Source organism: Oryzias latipes, chromosome 20, assembly GCF_002234675.1.
Source record: "Oryzias latipes chromosome 20, ASM223467v1".
NCBI classification, from domain to species: domain Eukaryota; kingdom Metazoa; phylum Chordata; class Actinopteri; order Beloniformes; family Adrianichthyidae; genus Oryzias; species Oryzias latipes.
In genome coordinates, this window is record NC_019878.2 from 12528493 (window position 1) to 12547906 (window position 19414).

The following is a 19414-nucleotide window of genomic DNA, read 5'->3' on the forward strand; positions in this document are numbered from 1 at the left end:
AAGTAAAATCGATTCAGCACAAATATATATATAGATTTTGAGTGTGAGTTGCCATATTGTCAGATATTTGATCAATCTCTAATCAAACTGCGGATTGTTAGTTTCTTGATTTCAGCTTTTCCTAGAAAAAAATTCTCACAGTAGAAGCAGAAGCTTTAATGTCACACTTGAAGAGCTGATTTTAACACTGAGCCAGATAACAACTGGTCCTTATCTAAAAAAGTGATGCTGAACACAGTGTTGAATTTTCAGAGTTAACATAACTCTTTTGGGTGTTAATCATTGAGCACTGGCGGGAATTTAATTTCATGTTGGTGCTGAAAAGGGCTGCACAATATGATGAAAACTCGCAATATGCAATGTTCATGATCATTATTGTGATGACTATATAACTTGTGGAACATGAACAAATGGTGAAACAACCAAAAACATAATTTCCATCTCACTGCCACAGTTTAATTTAAATAAGAGTTAACCCTTGTCTACATGGAAAGCCAACATCTAACATAAAAGAGCTCCATCCGATTGGTCAAATGCATAGAGGAATTTATTTGATTAATTAAATACTTCAAGACGCCATAAGATTGTTTTAGCACAATTAAGGTCCCCATTTAATGCAATTGTCACCATCTTTTGCTATATGCGTATTGTACAGCTTGATATCGTGATTACAATATATTTGCGATTTATTGTGCAAGCCGAGTGTTGAATTAGCTCCACGGGAAATGTCAGGATTTTATACTGCATGTTTTTCACCCCACAGTCATTTTAACTCTTAGCATTTTAACTCTGAGCATTAACCACAACACTTGTAGAATGGGGTTAGGGCTTTACACTTGCTGTTGTATTAATAACTCTGAAAGAGTCAGATCAGTTTGATCACAAAGATATGATGCTGGGGAATTTGCTAAACTTCCATTTAAAAATAAAAACCATGTATTTTTTGTTAAACTGTTTGGGTCAGCTCAACGTCATCATATAAAGACATATCCAGAAATATTATTAATAAAATTTAATATTAAAAAATAAACTGGGACCCATCCAGGGTGTACTCCTCCTCCACCCCACAGCAGCTGGGATAGGCTCCAGCAACTCTGTGTCACCAAAAGGGATTCAGTGGGTTTAAAAAACAGATGGGTGGATAGAGTGTTAAAATGTTCATTTTAAAAATAAAGACGTTTATGAGTTCATTTCCTGCCAGGAGCAACTTGTTTCTGAAAAATGACACATCTACCAACTGCACTTCCTTTTTCAATTTGTGTCATGTTCTTTGGGTTCAGCTGAAACATTACTTTCTGGTCTCTTGGTTTTGTGGATTTTTTAGTTTTGTTTGTTTGTTTTGGCAGGAATGCTCTTCTATTTTTAGACATGAGAGTTTTATTTTATTTTGGGGCAGCAGAGTATTTTTTTAACCAATTTTATGACTTAAAGAAGGCCTGTTATTATAGGTACAATCCAACTATAAAAGACAGAATGAGAGGAAAGAATCCAGGAAATCACAATGCAGGATTTTAAATGAAACTGTTGGTAAATTCCTCTGTAAGCTAGAAAAAAGCTAGATGTTAGACTCTCATGTTCTTGGAACTCTTAACCGTGTGCTTTGTGCTTTGTGCTTGTGCCGTTAACGTGTTATCCCTACCATGACAAAGGTGGATAAAGGTGGAGAGGATTTCATGTAATCCATGGACACCAGACTAAGAGAGATTATCAGGGACATTTTATGTCTTCCATTACTTGCTCCCACAGTTGATTTCTTCACACCAAGCTGCTTACCTATAGCAGATTCCGTCTTTACAGCGTGCCACAGGTTAACTATTTAGTTTCTGGTGTCCTTAGACAGCTCAATGGAGTTTGGAGTGTGTGTGGATGCTTGTTATATTTACTGATAATGAATACAAAGAGATGATATTATGTAATAAGATGAGGAGAGAGGAGCTTCCTTAACCGTTGTGCTATCCTAGGCACCCTAACATTGGGAGTGGGGTCATCTAGACCCACAAGACAGTGTGCTAAACATTTTTTCTTCATTGATTTGGGAACCTCACTGGTGTCCATGGATTACATGAAATCTTTCCACCTTTATCCACCTTTGTCATGGTAGGGAGAACATGTCAATGTAAGGGTGGGGTCTTCTATAAGATAACACAAGGGTTAAGTGAACTGAAACAGACTTTATTAGACTGTTCATTTTAAATGTTGGTACATCTTCAGCTTTTTAGGGAGTTTTTTTGGATTCAAACTTTTCTAATCCCCTATTTTAATATTTTTTTACCAGTTGGCTGCTCCTCTCCTGTACCTCAGGCAGTTCCTGTAGTAATGAGGGCTCCAGCCCATCTCTTCCTCTGTAGGGTGGAGGCCTCACTGCAGCTTGTTTGGTTTGCTGCTGCAACCGATTTGGGACAGGCCAACCTGTTACCCTACAGGTGTGGTACTTTTTCAGCTTCACCTGTCTCCATTACTCACTCGACCTACAACTGAGTGAGTTGCTTAGAGAAGCAGCTGCTCTTTCAGTCCCTTTGCTCATATGCTGATGTTTGTGGAGTTCTGCCATATTCAGAGCAAACTGTCTGGTTCTGCATCCGGTCTTGTCCTCTCTGGCATGGAGACGGAGATTTGGATTCCTGCATCAATCTCCAAGTAGGCTCAGCAGCTGCAGCATTGAAACTCTGCAGATGAACTTCAGGAACTGTTCATCTCTGGGACCTGAAGCCCCTCCCCCTCCAGCAGGAGGTTCCTCTTCTCTCCTCATGCAGGTTTCTTTTTTCACACTGCAGCTATCCAGCTAACCGACCCCCCCTGACTACCCAGTCCCTCTCACCACTCAACTGCATTCTTTATGAATATGGTCTTTTGTATTTTATTATTATCTATTCTATTTATTTGCATCTTGCACTGAAAACCAAGGAAACCAGTTATTAGATTTATATTAACAAACCATGTAATGCTGCAGTTTCATTTTGCACCTGATTTATAAAAAAAAAGCTAAGTCAAACATTATTCACTATCTTCCTTCCTTCCAAAGTTGCCCCAGACCTCCTCAGATAAACAGAAGTGTATTTGAGACTCAAGAAACTTTGTGTGCAGAGTAAACGCCCCCTTGTGGGCAAAAGCAGTCAACACAGCATGAATTCAATCAGCTTCAATCATGGAGTTCTTAGTTAACAGTAGGGGTTTGACGATTCATCTAATTTATGGTTGATGATATGATTAGTGGATATTGGTTCATTTGGAACGATACGATTCACTGACCTAAAATGAATCCAGGACATCTTTAGCCAAAACTTCAACCAGTGTGACTCAGAGATAAATACCTGCTACTGAACAGTACAGGTGAAGTTTTCCAGATTCCTTCTATTTCTTACAAGATAATCAAGTGTAAATTAAATATGTGTACAAACAGACAAGTAAACAAGAGTGAATGACAAATCCATTCATATTTTAGTATCTTAAAGTTGTTGTTTTTCCACATCAAATTAATCCTAACTGAACATTATCAGAACATTCTAGCAGACTGTATTATCACAAGTCTTTGCTAAATTTAAAGTCTGTCCACACATTGGACTGGAATGATACATTGATCATTTTTTGCTACCGTCACATGTGTTTTGTCTGCTGTGATGCACATCGCCGTTTTTATGTTAAAGTAAAATAAAACTACAGTACCTCAATGTAAACTGTATTTTCCAATATCGATATAATCAATTTAGAAACAATTTTACAATGGAATAGGCCGATTTGCCTCGATTGCCAGCTAGCCTCAGACCAGGGGTGTCAAACTCATTTTCACTGAGGGCCACATCAGCATAGTGGTTGTCCTCAAAGGGTCAGAGATAACTTATATATGTTACTAAATGTAACTACTCCTTAATGTTAAATAACTCATAATGTATTTACTTTAACGTTTTAAAGTGACAATTACAGTTGCATAGAAAACATGTTTGCTTGTTACTTTAGCATAAATCCTTTAAAATTTCATTCTGTCAGGCTAGGTTATATGGACAGTGTTTAAGGACTAATGCATGGTTGCCCAATCCGATATTTTAAGTCAGATTCCTCCTAGATATGAATAAATACACACCAATTTTTATTTTTTATTCTAAGAAATTAAAAACTTTTATGCTCTCGCGGGCCACATAAAATGACATAGAGGGCCACATTTGGCCCCCGGGCCTTGAGTTTGACACACGTGCCTTAGACAGATTTGATTGTAGGAATATAAATGGATTCATCGACTAATTGCTACACCCCTAGATAGCAGAATAAACAAAAACTCAAGCATTTCTATACAGAAACTATTTATTTCATCATTCAAAAAACCATAGCTAGCCTGGCTGTGTTTTACTCTTGATGACTGAGTTTTCACTCGACAGCTTTCTTATCTCTACTTATGCACCGTAGTCCTTTTTCGTGGTTTGACATACTAACAATCTTAACTAGTTGAACAAAGTTCTGCTTTGAGCTTATTTGGCCTTCTTGAATTTTCCAGGTGTTGCTCCAGTTTTCTGCTTTTTCTTTGCTGGTCCTTTTGTTTCTGGCTCCTACAACAAAAATAAAAGCAATTTGTTTAGAAAATGGTTCACTGAAAATCAAAAAAAGTATTTTCTTCACATTGAGTTTGTCGTTCAGAAGGACTTTTGGCTTCGTACCTTTCGTTTGGAGGACAGGGATCCAGTGACGGTGAAGAAAGAGTCCAGTCTTCCCTGTGTGCTGCCCTGTCTGCTTTTTACAATCTTCTTACAACCGTTACGGATTCTGTCCTCACTGCACGCACAAAAAAACAGACAAAAAACAATGAACGCTTTATTTCATTCCATCTCGGAAAGCTCAGATTAAATCTGATCTCCTAAAAGTTAAGCAAACACTAAAAGACCCACAAACTAGAGGTCAAACATAGTACGGCAGGTTTGACGGGGATGAGAGTGTGCAAAAAAACTCTTTCACCTGAACTGTTTCTCGTTGCACATGAACTGGACCAGGCCCTCCTCATCAGGCTCGTTCCACTTCAGCTCCACCGAGGAACAATCCACCACCTCCGGCTTCAGAAACAGACCCCTGGCCTCTTTATACAGCCAGTCCTCTGGGGCCGAGTGTTTCTGCAAAGAGACAAGCAGGGTAGATGGAATCAGAGGTTGATGCTTCGAGAGCAGCTGCAGCTGCAGCTTTGAAACCTCACCTTTGAATCGATGTTTTCTAGGATCTCCTCGATGCAGCCGTGCTGTCGGATCAGGTCCACGGCTCTCTTGGGGCCAATTCCCTTGATGGTGCCACAGTAGTCGCAACCCAGCAGAATACACAGATCGATGAACTGAAATGCAGAGAACGCTGTCAAAGTGAAGGCTTCCGGATGGTTTTATAAGGAGCTTTATCTGTACAATCATAGAAATGATTTAAAACAGAGAAATGTACCTGCTCTTTGGTCAGGTCCATGTCCTGCAAGATGCGATTAAAGTGGAACTCTTGAATGGGAAGCTTTCTGAAACAAGCAGGAACATCTTTGGTTAATAGTTCTTTCCACTCCTTTTTGAGCATGCATGGAACATGAAGCAGCAGGACATACTTGGCTTCGCTGGCAGTGAGATGTCTGAGCAGCACGTTTGTCCCAAAGGTCAGGCCGTCCATGTCTTCTGTTGCCGTGGCAAAGACCTTCCCTTCTTTAACTAAAGCAGCACAGCTGGCTTCAGCCTCACATGGAGCCTGAAAAAAATGGTTGTACCATGCTGTGTCACAGAGGAATGTGTCTGAAAATATATTCAATAAGTGTTTAATATTTCTGTACTCTTAGATCCAGCGTACATAAGCAAAACTAAAATATATGGTAACAAATGTTAAAATACAGCAAATATAGCAAAAGGAAAAGTATGATACCTCAATGTAAGGAACGCCCATCAGGGATAGCAGCTTTTTGCATTCGTCATTATGCTGCTTAGTCACTTTAACCAGACGTTTGGTGAATTTTTCTACATTTTCTTGTTCTCCTGATTTTTAAAAGACAAAGAGGACATTATTAATCTGATCAGATAAAATACATAATCATGTTCTTTCATTCCTGCAATCCAATCAAGAAAATAAAGAAGAATGTGGCAGAAATGAATTTTTTTTTTACCCATTTCCTGTGCTTGAGCAAGCAACTTCTCAGCTTCTGCCCTCCTTTCTCCTCTCTTCTCAAGCTACATGATATGCATTTTTAAAAAAAAGGTGTTAAAAATACACAAGATGCAAATTAATTTGTGTCATGCAATATCATCTATGCTCCTTAAATGGTAATAAAAATCTGCAGAAGATCTTCAAGACAGCACTGACCTCTGATGATTTGAGCTGTGGAGGCTTCCCATCAAAAACGTACACCGGCTTGATCCCATGCTCCAGCATGCGGATCGTTCGGTAGAACATTCCCATTAGGTGGCTGTGAAAAGTAAACACAGTCATTTAACACTTTAGATCTAATAAAAGAAAAACTGCAGCAGTAATTCATAAACGCCCCATTCCCTGTTTTCCTAGTGTGTGTTGCTTCATCTGTACCTTGTTGTTTCCCCATCTTCATTCTGTAGAACATTACCATCCTGTCTCACAGCAATCAGGAACTGGTACATGCACATGGAGGCATCGATGGCAATTTTCCTGCCTAAGAAGAGAATTCAGCATCAAGCAAATATACAGTGATTGATTTCAAAACTAGAGCCCTAGAAATGACAAAAAAAAATAAAAACTGTTCACTCACATTAATAACTTCTGAATACGCATTTAGTGTGCATACATTTTGTGCATACAAGGTAGCCTTTAGTGCACACAAATTAATAATTTGCAGCCAGAATCAGCATGTTATTGGCACAAAGTAGCACTTGGTGCAAACAAATTCGTATTTTGCTGCCATATTTAGCTTGTTCTTGGCATTTTTGGGTGACGATTTAGTATTTGTAAGCACAAATTAGTAGTAACAACTGATGATATTAAATTACAAGTTTATGGTCACAAACTACTAAATTCTGACCACAAAAATGAAAATGTGACTGCACAAAGCTTTAATTTGTGGCCACAAATTATTAATTTGAGGGAACAAATTAATTATTTTTTGCAAGTTGCTTGCATAAATAAACAAGAACATGTGCAGTTACCAAAGTAGCTCTTAATGTCTTGCTCTTTGATTGCAGAAGGGGCATGGTCAGCAATCAGTTTGGCAAGTCCGTGTATTCCCATTATTGGATGATATCTGAAGGAAAAACAGCACTTTATTCAAGTTTTCAGCACAAAAACATTATCATCATGGCAGTCAACACATTCCAAAGTTGTGGGCACTTCTGCAGGCGGTGATTAACTGTTCACATCATCTTAACCCATTGGAAGCACAGAGGACTCAATGTGAACCCGAAAAATAGTGTTTACGACAGGTTTGTATGGAGCCTTTAAATCTAAGTAACATAGCGGTAACCGCTGGTACTACTGTACTAGTCGGTAGGATGCATTCGCCCTGGGCCTAGCTAAGCTTGCATTGGTACTCTGCGACTGACGGGTATACAGGAAGTCGACATGGTCATTTTAAATTGAAATGACTAATAACGACGTAAACAAGTGAATGATATAAAAGTAAACGTTTTCTTGCCTACCTGTTAGCAATAGCACCGTGGAATAACCAACGACCAAAGAGGGCGGGAGGAACTGTGTGTGTTTCGCGGGAAATCAAATGGCAGGCATTACCGGTCAAATTATCGAGGACAGAATCCCGAAAAGGAACTGTGAGTGTCCTCATCGATGTTGCCGGTTCGATTAGTCTGGCTTGTGCGAAAGCGCAGAAGTCACAAAAACGCACCTGATTGGTTGATTGAGGTTACAGGAAATCCGGTCTATCAGACAAACATAAAAAAAATTATTCAGTCGTTGTAATATTAGCCAAAACGTCCAAATTCATCATTCGGAGTCGTTATAAAAGAACCCCCTAAAAATGTACTGCTTTTAAATATATTTTTATGTCAACTTTTGACGTACCAAATATGTTGCAGGTGTATTTTTCGTTTCTCCGCCCACTCCGGAAAACTAAAGGGACTCGTTATTTTTATTTTTAAGGTGACGTGTTGCCGAGTCCTTCTTTTTTGTTTCCGCCGACCAATGTGGCACTAAATGTACCCGGATATGATCGACCCGAATGTCTAACCCGCCAGTACACTTTATCGAGGGTTTCCGACATGTTTAGCCGTTAGGTTGTGCCTTAATTGCAGTGAGCTCCACCGTCGGCGCATACCGGAGCAGAGAAGACTGTCGGGGCCTGAAGTCCACGGAGTCTGACGGACAGAAAGTCGGCTCTTCACCATCGGCATTGAGGTGACACGGCAGTGAGATGAGCGATTCGGATGTTTACAGCATTCTTGGGTTGTTTTTGAACAGAAATGTTTAGCTCAGAGGGTCGATAAGATCCTTTTCTCTTATAGTCACGTTAAGGGACACTGATTGAAACAACAAGACTACTCAGATTTTGGCCTTACTGCTTTAATCACTGTTTGTTAGATGAATCCAGTTATTCTGCTTCTAATCTAGTTTACATCTCCTCCAAAGAGTGACTGATTTGCCTGCTCTAAATGTCTGTTTTTGCTATTGTCCTGATTCAGATGACAGCTAAGGTCTTTCCAGTGACATGATGATCTATCTGACAAAAGCCTCGCTTTGGGAGATTTAAAAAAAATATTAATTATTTACCAATAAAGAAAAAAAATCCATATTCTTTGCAGTAAATGTCAGGAATGTGGCCTGACAGGAGCAGGTTTGACATGGGATTGTGGTCATGAAACCATGCTGGTCATCTATATCTTAAAAAGCAATTATAAACTGTGTTGAACAAGTTATTTCCAAACTCTAATCCAGTACAGATTACTTGTTATTGCTCTTCAAAAGTAATCCCAAAACCTTCCAATATTACTGTCTCAGAATTACTTTCTTGTTACTTTCTTTATAATATCGGTACAACATGATAGTCTAAAGTAAAATGGTAATTCGAAAACTTTTAAATTCACACGAGGGGCAACATAGTTTCAAAATTGCTAAAAAATGATATATATATATATATATATATATATATATATATATATATAGTTTTATTTTGGTAAAATGAAAGCTACCATTAGCTTTATCAATAAAAAAGGAAAATATAGAATATCTACTCTTAAAAATAACAACAAAGACTAAATAAAGAACTAATACTGTCTAATAAGAGTGTATTTAAATAATAGTTGCCTATAACAACAGGACAGAAGTGTTTGTGTTTGTTTTTGGTGTTTTGGACATTTTCTTTGGGGCATTTTTATTATGATGGAGGACATGTATTAAAAACATTGAGTTTGAAATTGTCTTTCTATATATCCAAATATAATTATTCACAGTGTTGCGAAATTAGGAGTAGACGTAAAAATACTGTTGGAAAAAACTTGTATATCGGCAAGTCACAAGCTTCCGCTCTGCTCCGTTCTGATGCATCCACTTGCAGACGACCAGATCCATGTAGGTCCTGGTTTTTCTCGTCTGAGCTGGCATCTGATTCAAAACTGTACGTCTGGATAGCTCCTATATTTCTCTGCATTTTTGTTAGGGGTGTGAGGGACTGTAAGCTAGCAGGAGAGAGCGTAAACAAAGGGATGATGGGAAATGAAGGCAGGCATGTTTGCAATTGTCAAAATAGAGATTTGAATTCACAAATTAAAAATACATAAAATAGAAATAGCTCACTGTAAATTAGTAACTGTACTTTGAGTAGTACTCTTTTTGCTAAAAGTTACTTGTGTGTAACAGAGTAAAGGTTACTTATTACTGTTTCTGTTATTAGGAAAATAAATTAAATGTATGTTGTACTAAATCATCACAGGAAATTGATTTCAGTGGTTTAAGCTAAATTGAATCACAAAATAAAAGCCTGAAGCGATATTGTCTTACTTAGTTACAACTAAAAAACATATAATGTAAGGGATTATTTGCTCTCTTTTAACTTAATATTGCTTGTAGCATAAGAGGTTTTATGTCTGAACCTTGTAAAGAAATCAACAGAAAAAGTTGTAAATCATATGGGAGTGATGTTTTTTAGCCATGTTGTTGTGGAAAAAGCTTCATGTTTGTACCTCTGCAAATCTCAATGTCACAGAGTTGTTTGGTTGCACGTAAAAGACGAGTTTCGATGACTCTCATCCAACGTAATCTGACGATCTGTCTATTTTTCTGCTGAAGGGGGTTTTTGTGCGCCGTGGAAGAGGACGCCTCCCATCTGGCCCTCAGAAGACCATGGAGCTGCACTGCGTCCTGATACTGTGCCTGTTCTCCAGCTGGGCAGCAGGCTACAAGCAGGGGGACAATGTGACTCTTTACGTCAATAAAGTGGGGCCTTATCATAACCCCCAGGAGACATATCACTACTACACATTGCCAGTTTGCAGGCCCGAGAAGGTATTTTCTGTCTTTATTTTCATCTTGTTTTAAGTTTGGAGATGTTGTTTTATTCATTTTCAGAGGAAGAAATAAGTATTTGAACCCTTGTTGAGATTGTAGGTTTGCCCACTTATAAAATGTACATTCTTTCATCCTAATGGTGGGTTCATTTGAGCACTGAAAGATAAAAAATCAAGAAATCCCCTTTATACAAAATTTCCACAAAACTATTTGCATTTCGTTGAGGGAAAAAGTATTTGATTCCCTAGTGACTACTAAGGTCCTGTGATCAGAGAGACCAAAATGGAGTTCTTTGGCATCAACTCAACCCGTTCAGTTTGGAGGAAGATAAATGCTGCCTATGACCCCCAAAAACGCCATCCCCACTGTCAAGCATGGAGGTGGAAACATCATACTTTGGGAGTGTTTTTCTCCACAGGACACCTTCATTGTGTGGATGGACAGACCCATGCACCATCAAATCCTGAGTGAGAACCACCTTCCCTCCACAGCCACCAAACCTGAATGATTCAAAAGTGGACCAAAATCGCTTCTGATATGTGTATAAACCTGATCTTAGGCTACGTTCACACTGCAGGCTGAAACTACCCAATTCCGATTTTTTTTTTGCCCCTATGCGACCTGTATCTGATCTTTTCATGACAGTCTGAACGACAGAGATCCGATCTTTTCAAATGTGACCCAGGCCACTTGGGTACGTGGTCCTGAATCCTATATGTATCCGATCTTTTGAAATGCGACCTCCATCTGAACGGACATCCCACATGTATCCGACCCGTACGTCATTGATATCCTACAAACGTCATAATTCTGCGTTGAAGTAGGCGGGAACTAGAACATAAACATCAACCATGGCGGACGATGCTGCTGAGACCAGTCAGTGGAAGGTAAACAAGGTCACCGATTTGATTAATATTTGGGGTGACAGCTCCTTTCAGGCCAAACTCCAGGGCTCTTATCGCATCCGGGCGGTTTTTGAAAACATTTTCAGCAAAATGGCCGAGTGTGGTGATGAACCTTTCCGGGGATGCCTTTTTTTTTCCCCTTTCCAACCGTGGTCATAAGAGTGGGGGACCGAAGGCAGATCCTCCTTCGGGGTTCACTTCCCTGTTTGGACCCTGAGGATTCTCCAGAGCGGGTTAATAAAGAGTCAATAGCATTTACTTTGGGGGAAGCCTTCTTTTATTATCATTCTCCTTCCTCCCTAACACACAACATGAATGCGCGCCCCCACTGCCCTTCTCACTGCAGTGTGAACGTAGCCTTAGAGTACAAGAACTGCCTGACCTTTGTGTTTGCTAATAAGTGCTTTGCCTCAAATTGCTACATCTTTCCGTCAAGGGGGTTCAAATACTTATTTCCCTCAGTGAAATTCAAATATATATATAAATTATTTAAAGTACATTTTTTTATATCTCTCACTTTTGAACTTGCCATTATAATGACTGGCTGTCAGTTTCCTTTTAAGTGGGAAAACCAACAAAATCACCAAGGGGTAGAATACTAATTACCTCCACTGTATATGAAAAAAATACACCATAAATTGACTCACTTTTTGGAATAAAAGTTGGTGATGTGATACATATGTGCAGGTTCTGTGTAGTCTTTGACACACCTACACATGTTTATGCTTCTTAACTTTTATTACAACTTGAAAGCTTGAATTTATCAATGAAAATACTCACGAAAGATGAGATTAGACTTTGTCCCTTTTCATTGATGGAGTTACTATACAAACTTTGCTCGCTCACCTTTGCTATTTCCCCCCTGCTGAGACTGTTTCTGATGTTTCTGGATAGGTGCACCACAAATCCCTGAGTCTAGGCGAAGTGCTGGACGGTGACAGGATGGCAGAGTCTTTGTATCACATCCGCTTCAGAGAGAACGTGGAGAAGAAAACCCTTTGTCAGCTGACTCTGTCAGAGAAACAGGTGAAACTCCTTTTTTTTTAAATAAATTGAACTCTGTGTCTGACCAGGAAGTTGGTTCAATTAAGGATTTGTTGTTTTTAACGTAGACACTGATCAGCAGTAGATAATTTCCTTTAAATTGACCTTCTAAGTTTACTGTACTTTAAACACTAACTAATTTTTTGTCTTGGGTAAATATTGAAACTTCTTGTGGTTTGTTAGCTTTTCCTTTTCTCTCTGTGTCTTCTGCGTCTGTGTTTGTAACAGGATTTTATGTTTGCTGTTCACTGTTTGCTGAGCAGCCTTGTTCATTGACTGTAAACTGGGTGCAGAATCAAACCACCCTCTCTAGTCGTTCCTCCCTTGAGTTTGCGTCTGATCTGTGTGCGTCAGGTCGACCAGCTCCGTGAGGCCATCGAGGAGCTGTACTACTTTGAATTTGTCCTGGCGGAAATACCAATCTGGGGTTTTGTGGGATACATAGAGGAGAGCGGCTTCCTGCCTCACAGCCACAAGGTAACCGAGTGATCTGCTGACGCCTGAACCGCTTTTGTCTCGCAATCTCTTATCTCCTCCTTTATATGTTCAGGTGGGCTTGTGGACTCACCTCGACTTCAACATAGAGTACAACGGCGAGTCTGTGATCTTCGCTAATGTGTCTGTAAAGGACGTGAAGCCCGTCCCTTTAGAGGAGGGCACAGGTGCTGCGGTAGGTGGGGTCGGAGTGGGCGGGGGCACCCTGACGGTAACCCACACCTACAGCGTGCACTGGTACGAGTCCAGCCTGCCTTACTCCCGGAGAGCAGAGCGCCTCAGGGATTACTCATTCTTCCCGAAAACTCTGGAGATCCACTGGCTCTCCATCATCAACTCACTGGTTCTGGTGGTGCTGCTGCTGGGCTTCGTCATCATCATCCTCATGCGCGTTCTCAAGAATGACTTTGCCAGGTGAGACAGGAAAACTCTTCAGCAGTCACTTTTGATGTGTTTTTTTCCCGAAATGAATCCTTTGACAGATGAAGCGATGGTGCAAAACTGTATTTAGAACCACCGTGTGGGTATTAAGTGTTTTTGAAGAGCAAACGTTCACAGGAAAGGTCACTTTAAAAGGATGACTGTTTCTGCCTCACAGGCGGACTAAACTTCTGTGGAAAAAAAAGACTAATTTGTGCCTCTAGAAGACGTTACTTCTGAACTGTTGCCCCATTTTTGGCCCGGCTTTTGCTCTGAGGCTCATCTTTCACTGTGAAAACCTCCAGTCACGTCATGAAGGTTAAGCTACCGCAGTCTCTTTCTGACTGCGCAGTGGCTGCATTTCACTTTGACATTTACAGCAGCGAGAGCAGATCTGGGTATACATTTCCTTTTTGGAGTCTCTCCACAACATTTTGACCTATTGTATTTCTAATGCTAACTAAACTGAAGGCGATGCAGAGCTGTCTTTTGAGGATTTAATGGTAGGTTTAGACTGTAGAAAAACAGTGGAGAAGTCAGCCAGCCACCAATTGTCCAAGTTCTCCTACTTAAAAAGACAAGAGGCCTGTAATTTTCATCATAGACAAACCTCAACTATGAGACACAAAATGAGAAAAAACCTTCCAGAAAATCACATTTTCTGACTTTGGAAGAATTAATTTGTAAATTATGGTGAAAAATAAGTATTTGGTCAGCTACCAAACAAGCAAGATTTCTGGCTCTCACAGAACCTGTAACGTCTTCTGTAAGAGGATCCTCTGTCCTCCACTCGTTCCCTCTATTAGAGTGCCAGACGTGTCCCCCTGCTAAAGCCGGGACATGAGCAGGCCAGTATAAGGTTTGCTAGAGAGAATTTGGATGATCCAGAAGAGGATTGGGAGAATGTCCTATGGTCAGATGAAACCAAAATAGAACCTTCTGGTAAGAACTCTACTCGTCGTGTTTGGAAGAGAAAGAATGCTGAGTTGCATCCAGAGAACACAATGCCTACTGTAAAAAAGCAAGGGGGTGGAAACATCATGATTTGGGGCTGTAGTTTAGCAAAGGGACCAGGGACGACTCATCTGTGTAAAGGAAAGAATGAATGGGGCCATGACTGGTCAGATTTTGAGTGAAAACCACATCCCATCATCAAGGGCATTGAAGATGAAACATGGCTGGGTCTTTCAACATGACAACGCTCCCAGCAACAGTTTGTGAAAACCTTGTGAAGACTTGTCATTGCTAATATGGGGTAGATAACAAAGGATTGAATTGAACTTTTGTTATTGACCAAATACTTATTTTCCACCATAATTACCGGCCTTTCTCATCTTTGTAAGTGGGGGAACTTGCACAAGTGGTCACTGACTAAATCCTTTTTTGCCCCAATGTGTAATAGGAAAGAGAGGAAAGGCTTCATCTTTCACTCTATGAGGAAAATGTAACAACTGACACACTCTGGATCTGTACCTTTGCATTTTTATTTACCGTATTTTCCGGACTATAAGTCGCCCTTTTTTTCATAGTTTGGCAAGGGCTGCTGCTTATACTCCGCAGTGACTTATATTAGAAATAAATTGAAATAAATACATTTTTAACCCTCCTTTTATGTTCATTTGTGAGGAACAGAGATGATGTTCCTGGGTCAATTTGATGTATGAGGTATGTTAAGTGTTAAGAGGATGTTAAGTGACTCAGAGAATCAGCAAACTTTTTTTAAAGTAAGATCTTGAAGGCCAAAAACATAATATTCTATTTTCCAATGATTTCATAGATTCAGAAATGCAATAAAAATCACAACTGTTTCTACAAATACAGGATGAAAACAGAGTATTAGTTGGCCAATGATGCTTCATGAAAGGAATAAATAAATAAGTATGAGAAAGAATTACTGGGAAATTAGGAGATAAACAGTCTGCTATGATTGTGTCATATGAGGTTGTGCAAGTTATTAGTTCTTGGTCTCAGATTTTGTCAAATAAATTTCCCGTCAAAATGCGACTTATAGTCCAGTGCGACTTATCTGTGTTTTTTTCTACTTTATAATGCATTTTTGGGCTGGTGCGACTTATACTACGCAGCGACTTATAGTCCAGAAAATATGGGTAACTTTTTTGGATCAAAACCTTTTTCACATCCCATCAATAGTCATAAAATACATACTTTATGCTTTATTTGTTTAAGCTTAGTTTTCTAAAGAACTGAAGCTTGATGTGCATACTTTAAAAAATGTATATATTATGGTCTAAAATTGAATATTCTTTGTCAAACATATAGATTTAGATTTTTCCAAACTGATTTTAGTTGGTTTTTCTAGTTCAGTAAATAAAAAGTGACAACATGAGTATGCTCATATAGAGGTATTTTGGCCCACAGAGAATACTTTTTGTATCGTCTGCAGGTACAACGTGGAAGAAGACGGCAGCTGCGATGATCTGGACCAAGGAGACAACGGCTGGAAAATCATCCACACTGATGTCTTCAGGTTTCCTCCTTTCAAAAGCTTGCTGTGTGCTGTGCTGGGAGTTGGAGCTCAGTTCCTGACCCTTGCTACAGGTGAGCATTCAGGATCAACCTGGGCTAAGCAGCCTGTGAAAACCAGATCAGCTTTATTTTTTTTTATTAATGGTTGACAACTTTTTTTCTAGCAGTAAAGCAAAGACTAAGCACAAGATTTTAGCACCTTCGTATCACTTTTTTTTGTATGAGTCTGTTGACTTTGATGTGGTCTGCAGCTATTATCATCATGGCATTGCTGGGAATGTTCAACGTACACCGCCACGGCGCCATAAACTCTGCAGCCATCGTCCTATACGCTCTGACCAGCTGTGTGTCGGGCTACGTCTCCTGCAGCTTCTACACGCAGATCAACGGCCAGCGCTGGGTGTGGAACATCATCCTCGCGTCTTCTCTTTTCTCTGGTAAGATTCCAGACTTTGTCTCACCACAAAACCTCAGCTTCCAAACAGAGGACTGCGAAGAATTTTGTAATTTTATGATTCAAAAAACCACATAATGAATGATTTCCATTCATTAAAATCATAATATTAATAACGAAAAATAAAAACTTTTACAGGGGGAAAACAATCAGTGCTGTAGTTCTAATTTTTAGAATAAAAGTCACAACATTACTTGACAACACTGAAACATTAATGTTTCCTTCTTTTAGTTACACACACAGACTCACAACAGACACACTCAACACACAGTGGGCTTTGCCATGAGTCATGTTGTCCCAAATCCTCCTTCAGTTCCATTAATCTTACACAGAATCTGCTTTTTATGGAAAAAAAGTGCAAACTTGGTATGTTTTAGCCAACGGGACTTCTGCAGGTGTTGAAGGAAAACACAAGTAAAGCATTTCTGGGAATAACATAAGGACAGAAAATATGTTCATATTCTGAAATCTGTTTTATCCTTGTAGTTGTTTTTGTTTGGGACTATTAAAGATTTAGAAAAAAATGCAGAACAAGACATTCTGAGAGTTGTGATTGATTAAGCTCTTTTAAAATAGTACATCCATACCTAATAAATATTGTTCTATTTAGTTGTGTTTTGTAAATGTGCATTATGATTAGAGGTGGAGGTGGGACTGCACCAAGAATCAGCTTTGAGCCTCTGCTTGTTTGCTGTGGTGATGAACAGACTGATAGATGAGGTTAGACAGGAATCTCTGGATCACGGTGTTTGCAGATGACATTGTGATCTGTAGTGAGAGCAGAGAACAGCTGCAGGAGCGTTTAGAGAGGTGGAGGTTTGCCTTGGAAAGACGGCATGAAGGTCGGCTGCAGTAACTATCTGTGTGTAAATGAGAGGAACTCAAGTGGAACAACGAGGTTACTAGAAGCAGAGGGGAAGAAGGTGGAGAACTGTAGGTACTGAACAGTCCGGAACCATTGAGAAAGAGGGGAAGAAGGGTGTGCAAGCTGGTTGGAATGGGTGGAGGAAGGTTATAAGTGTAATTTGTGGCAAGAGTGTCAGGAAGAATGAAAGGAAAAGTGAAGAAGACTGAGGTGAGAGCAGCCATGTGGTTGGGAAGAGACAGGAGGAAGATCTTGATGTAGTACAGATAAAGAGATATTGAAGTTGTGAATATTCTCAGAAATACAGGCGCTCAACTGTCATTTTCTCTTTTGTTCTCTCGTCCAGTAAAAAACAAAAATCTTTCAAAGTCTTATAAATAAGCAGTTATTTTTCTGCAGCTGTTTTTTTTTTATTGGTTTCAACATTGTTCTGATCAAAGGTACTAGTGGAGCATTTAGCTTCTATGCTTCATCTGGAACAGACTTTCAGGAAGCTGAAACACCGTTTATTTAAATCCAGGATAGAAGCTCACTTGTTCTCAGCTGCAGTTGATTAGTTTGTATTTAAACGTTTACATCCTCACTCTTACTTGAAGGTTGCTTTAAATTCTTTTTAACTTTCTTTCCATTTTTATTTTAATTATCTCTCCTGTGATATGTCTTGTAATGTTTTGTGCAATAAATGTGCTTTACAATGAGCTAGTCCACCTTACTTTGTTTTTTGCATGTTGGGTATGCTGATACAGTTGTCTGGATCCAGTGGTTTTTAAATAAAACCTGTTATGTTAATCCTGAATTATCATTCTTCTTTAAATGACCATAGATTTAATCCCATGCACATGCAAAAGTGTCGTTATCAGGTGGGGGATGCGGCTGTGATGTTCAAATAATGGTTGACTGAATTTCAAAATAAATGTTTGGCTTTATTGTAATTGACTAGCAAAATATTAAAAGTAGTTTTTATGTAATAGTTAGCATCCATTGGGGCTAAAATAATGCTGAAATGATAAAAAGGTGTTTGTTTATTCCCAAAGCTCCCTTGTTCATCACTTGGAGTGTAGTTAACTCCATCCACTGGTGGTGTGGCTCCACCCAGGCTCTGCCAGCCACTACTGTTCTCCTCCTGCTGGGCGCCTGGGTGCTGGTAGGCTTCCCCCTCACAGTCATCGGCGGCATTGTGGGAAAGAACCGAGCGGGTAGCTTCCAGGCACCGTGCCGCACCCGTAACATTCCCCGGCAGATCCCCCCGCAGCCTTGGTACAAGCACGCCGTGGTTCACATGGCCATTGGTGGCTTCCTGCCCTTTAGGTGAGCTGCCAGCTGATAGTCATCTGATTCATCATTGTCTTCACTCCAAACTAATTTGACTTTCCCCTTTATCTTTTCCTCAGTGCCATTTCCGTGGAGCTGTATTACATTTTTGCCACAGTTTGGGGCAGGGAGCACTACACCCTGTACGGCATCCTGCTGTGCGTCTTTGCAATCCTCTTGTCGGTAGGAGCTTGCATCTCCGTGGCCCTGACCTACTTCCTATTGTCAGGCGAGGACTACCGGTGGTGGTGGCGGAGCGTCCTCAGCACCGGTTCTACGGGTCTCTTCATCTTCGTCTACTCGGTTTTCTACTACAGGAACCGGTCTTCCATGAGCGGCCTGGTGCAGAGCACAGAGTTCTTCGGGTACTCCCTGCTCACGGCGCTGGTCTTCTCCCTGATGCTGGGCAGCGTGTCCTTCTGGTCGTCCCTCGCTTTTATCCGCTACATCTACCGCAGCCTCAAAATGGATTAAATCTGAAGTCAACATGAGCGTACGTTTGTCTTTACTGCTCATCGGCTGGTTTAACAAGACCAGAAAAAGAGGCCTTGAACTTGATATGACACGAAGGGTCTTTGGACTTTTAGTCCATACATTTGAAAGGTATTGTTGGATTATATTAGATGTAAAGGGATGACGGGATCAGGTTAGAATGGAAGGGACAATTTCTTTCCATGAGGGGTAAAATAATATGAAGTACAACTGTGTGGGGAATCATCTGCTTTGGCAATCAAGGGTAGGCATGTCCAATACGTGCACTTTATATTCAATTACATTCGGTAATACAAGTGGTTCCTTTTATCAACACTCCCCCCATATTAGATGCAAAAAAAATAATTCTCAATGTGCTCCAAACTTCTGTGTCGCTGCAGTGGATGATGGTCAAACTTTGCCTCTCTGTTGCTCAATCTTGTATTCTATAATCGTAGATTCCAGCTCTGGTGTAAATAGTCTTTTGAATAAAGTACTTTTCATACAAATATTTGGTGTCTGATTTTGTCAAATTCTACAGTT

General features: G+C 39.9%; 2 protein-coding genes across 3 annotated transcripts; one reads left to right on the forward strand and one right to left on the reverse strand.

The window, feature by feature from the left end:
• Positions 1-4278: 4278 nt before the first annotated feature.
• fen1 (flap structure-specific endonuclease 1) lies at positions 4279-7713 on the reverse strand. The gene is made up of 12 exons (XM_004080959.4): positions 7602-7713; positions 7113-7207; positions 6520-6622; positions 6301-6403; positions 6104-6167; positions 5866-5975; positions 5558-5694; positions 5407-5473; positions 5174-5305; positions 4942-5093; positions 4647-4761; positions 4279-4538 (listed from the first exon to the last, which is right to left on the reverse strand). Exons 2-12 carry the CDS (start codon positions 7192-7194, stop codon positions 4461-4463), a joined length of 1143 nt encoding a protein of 380 aa, XP_004081007.3. The 5' UTR covers positions 7195-7207; positions 7602-7713; the 3' UTR covers positions 4279-4460.
• A 147-nt stretch (positions 7714-7860) lies between these two features.
• Positions 7861-19380, forward strand: tm9sf1 (transmembrane 9 superfamily member 1). Of its 2 annotated transcripts, none has more exons than XM_011488808.3 (9): positions 7861-8325; positions 10200-10416; positions 12219-12350; positions 12723-12845; positions 12919-13277; positions 15688-15842; positions 16022-16207; positions 18124-18397; positions 18481-19380. In XM_011488808.3, exons 2-9 carry the CDS (start codon positions 10255-10257, stop codon positions 18872-18874), a joined length of 1785 nt encoding a protein of 594 aa, XP_011487110.1. In that variant the 5' UTR covers positions 7861-8325; positions 10200-10254; the 3' UTR covers positions 18875-19380. The 2 variants fall into 2 exon arrangements, with proteins under 2 accessions (XP_011487110.1, XP_004081008.1); XM_004080960.4 differs by having other exon boundaries at positions 7862-8313; positions 10201-10416.
• The last annotated feature ends 34 nt before the right edge of the window (positions 19381-19414 follow it).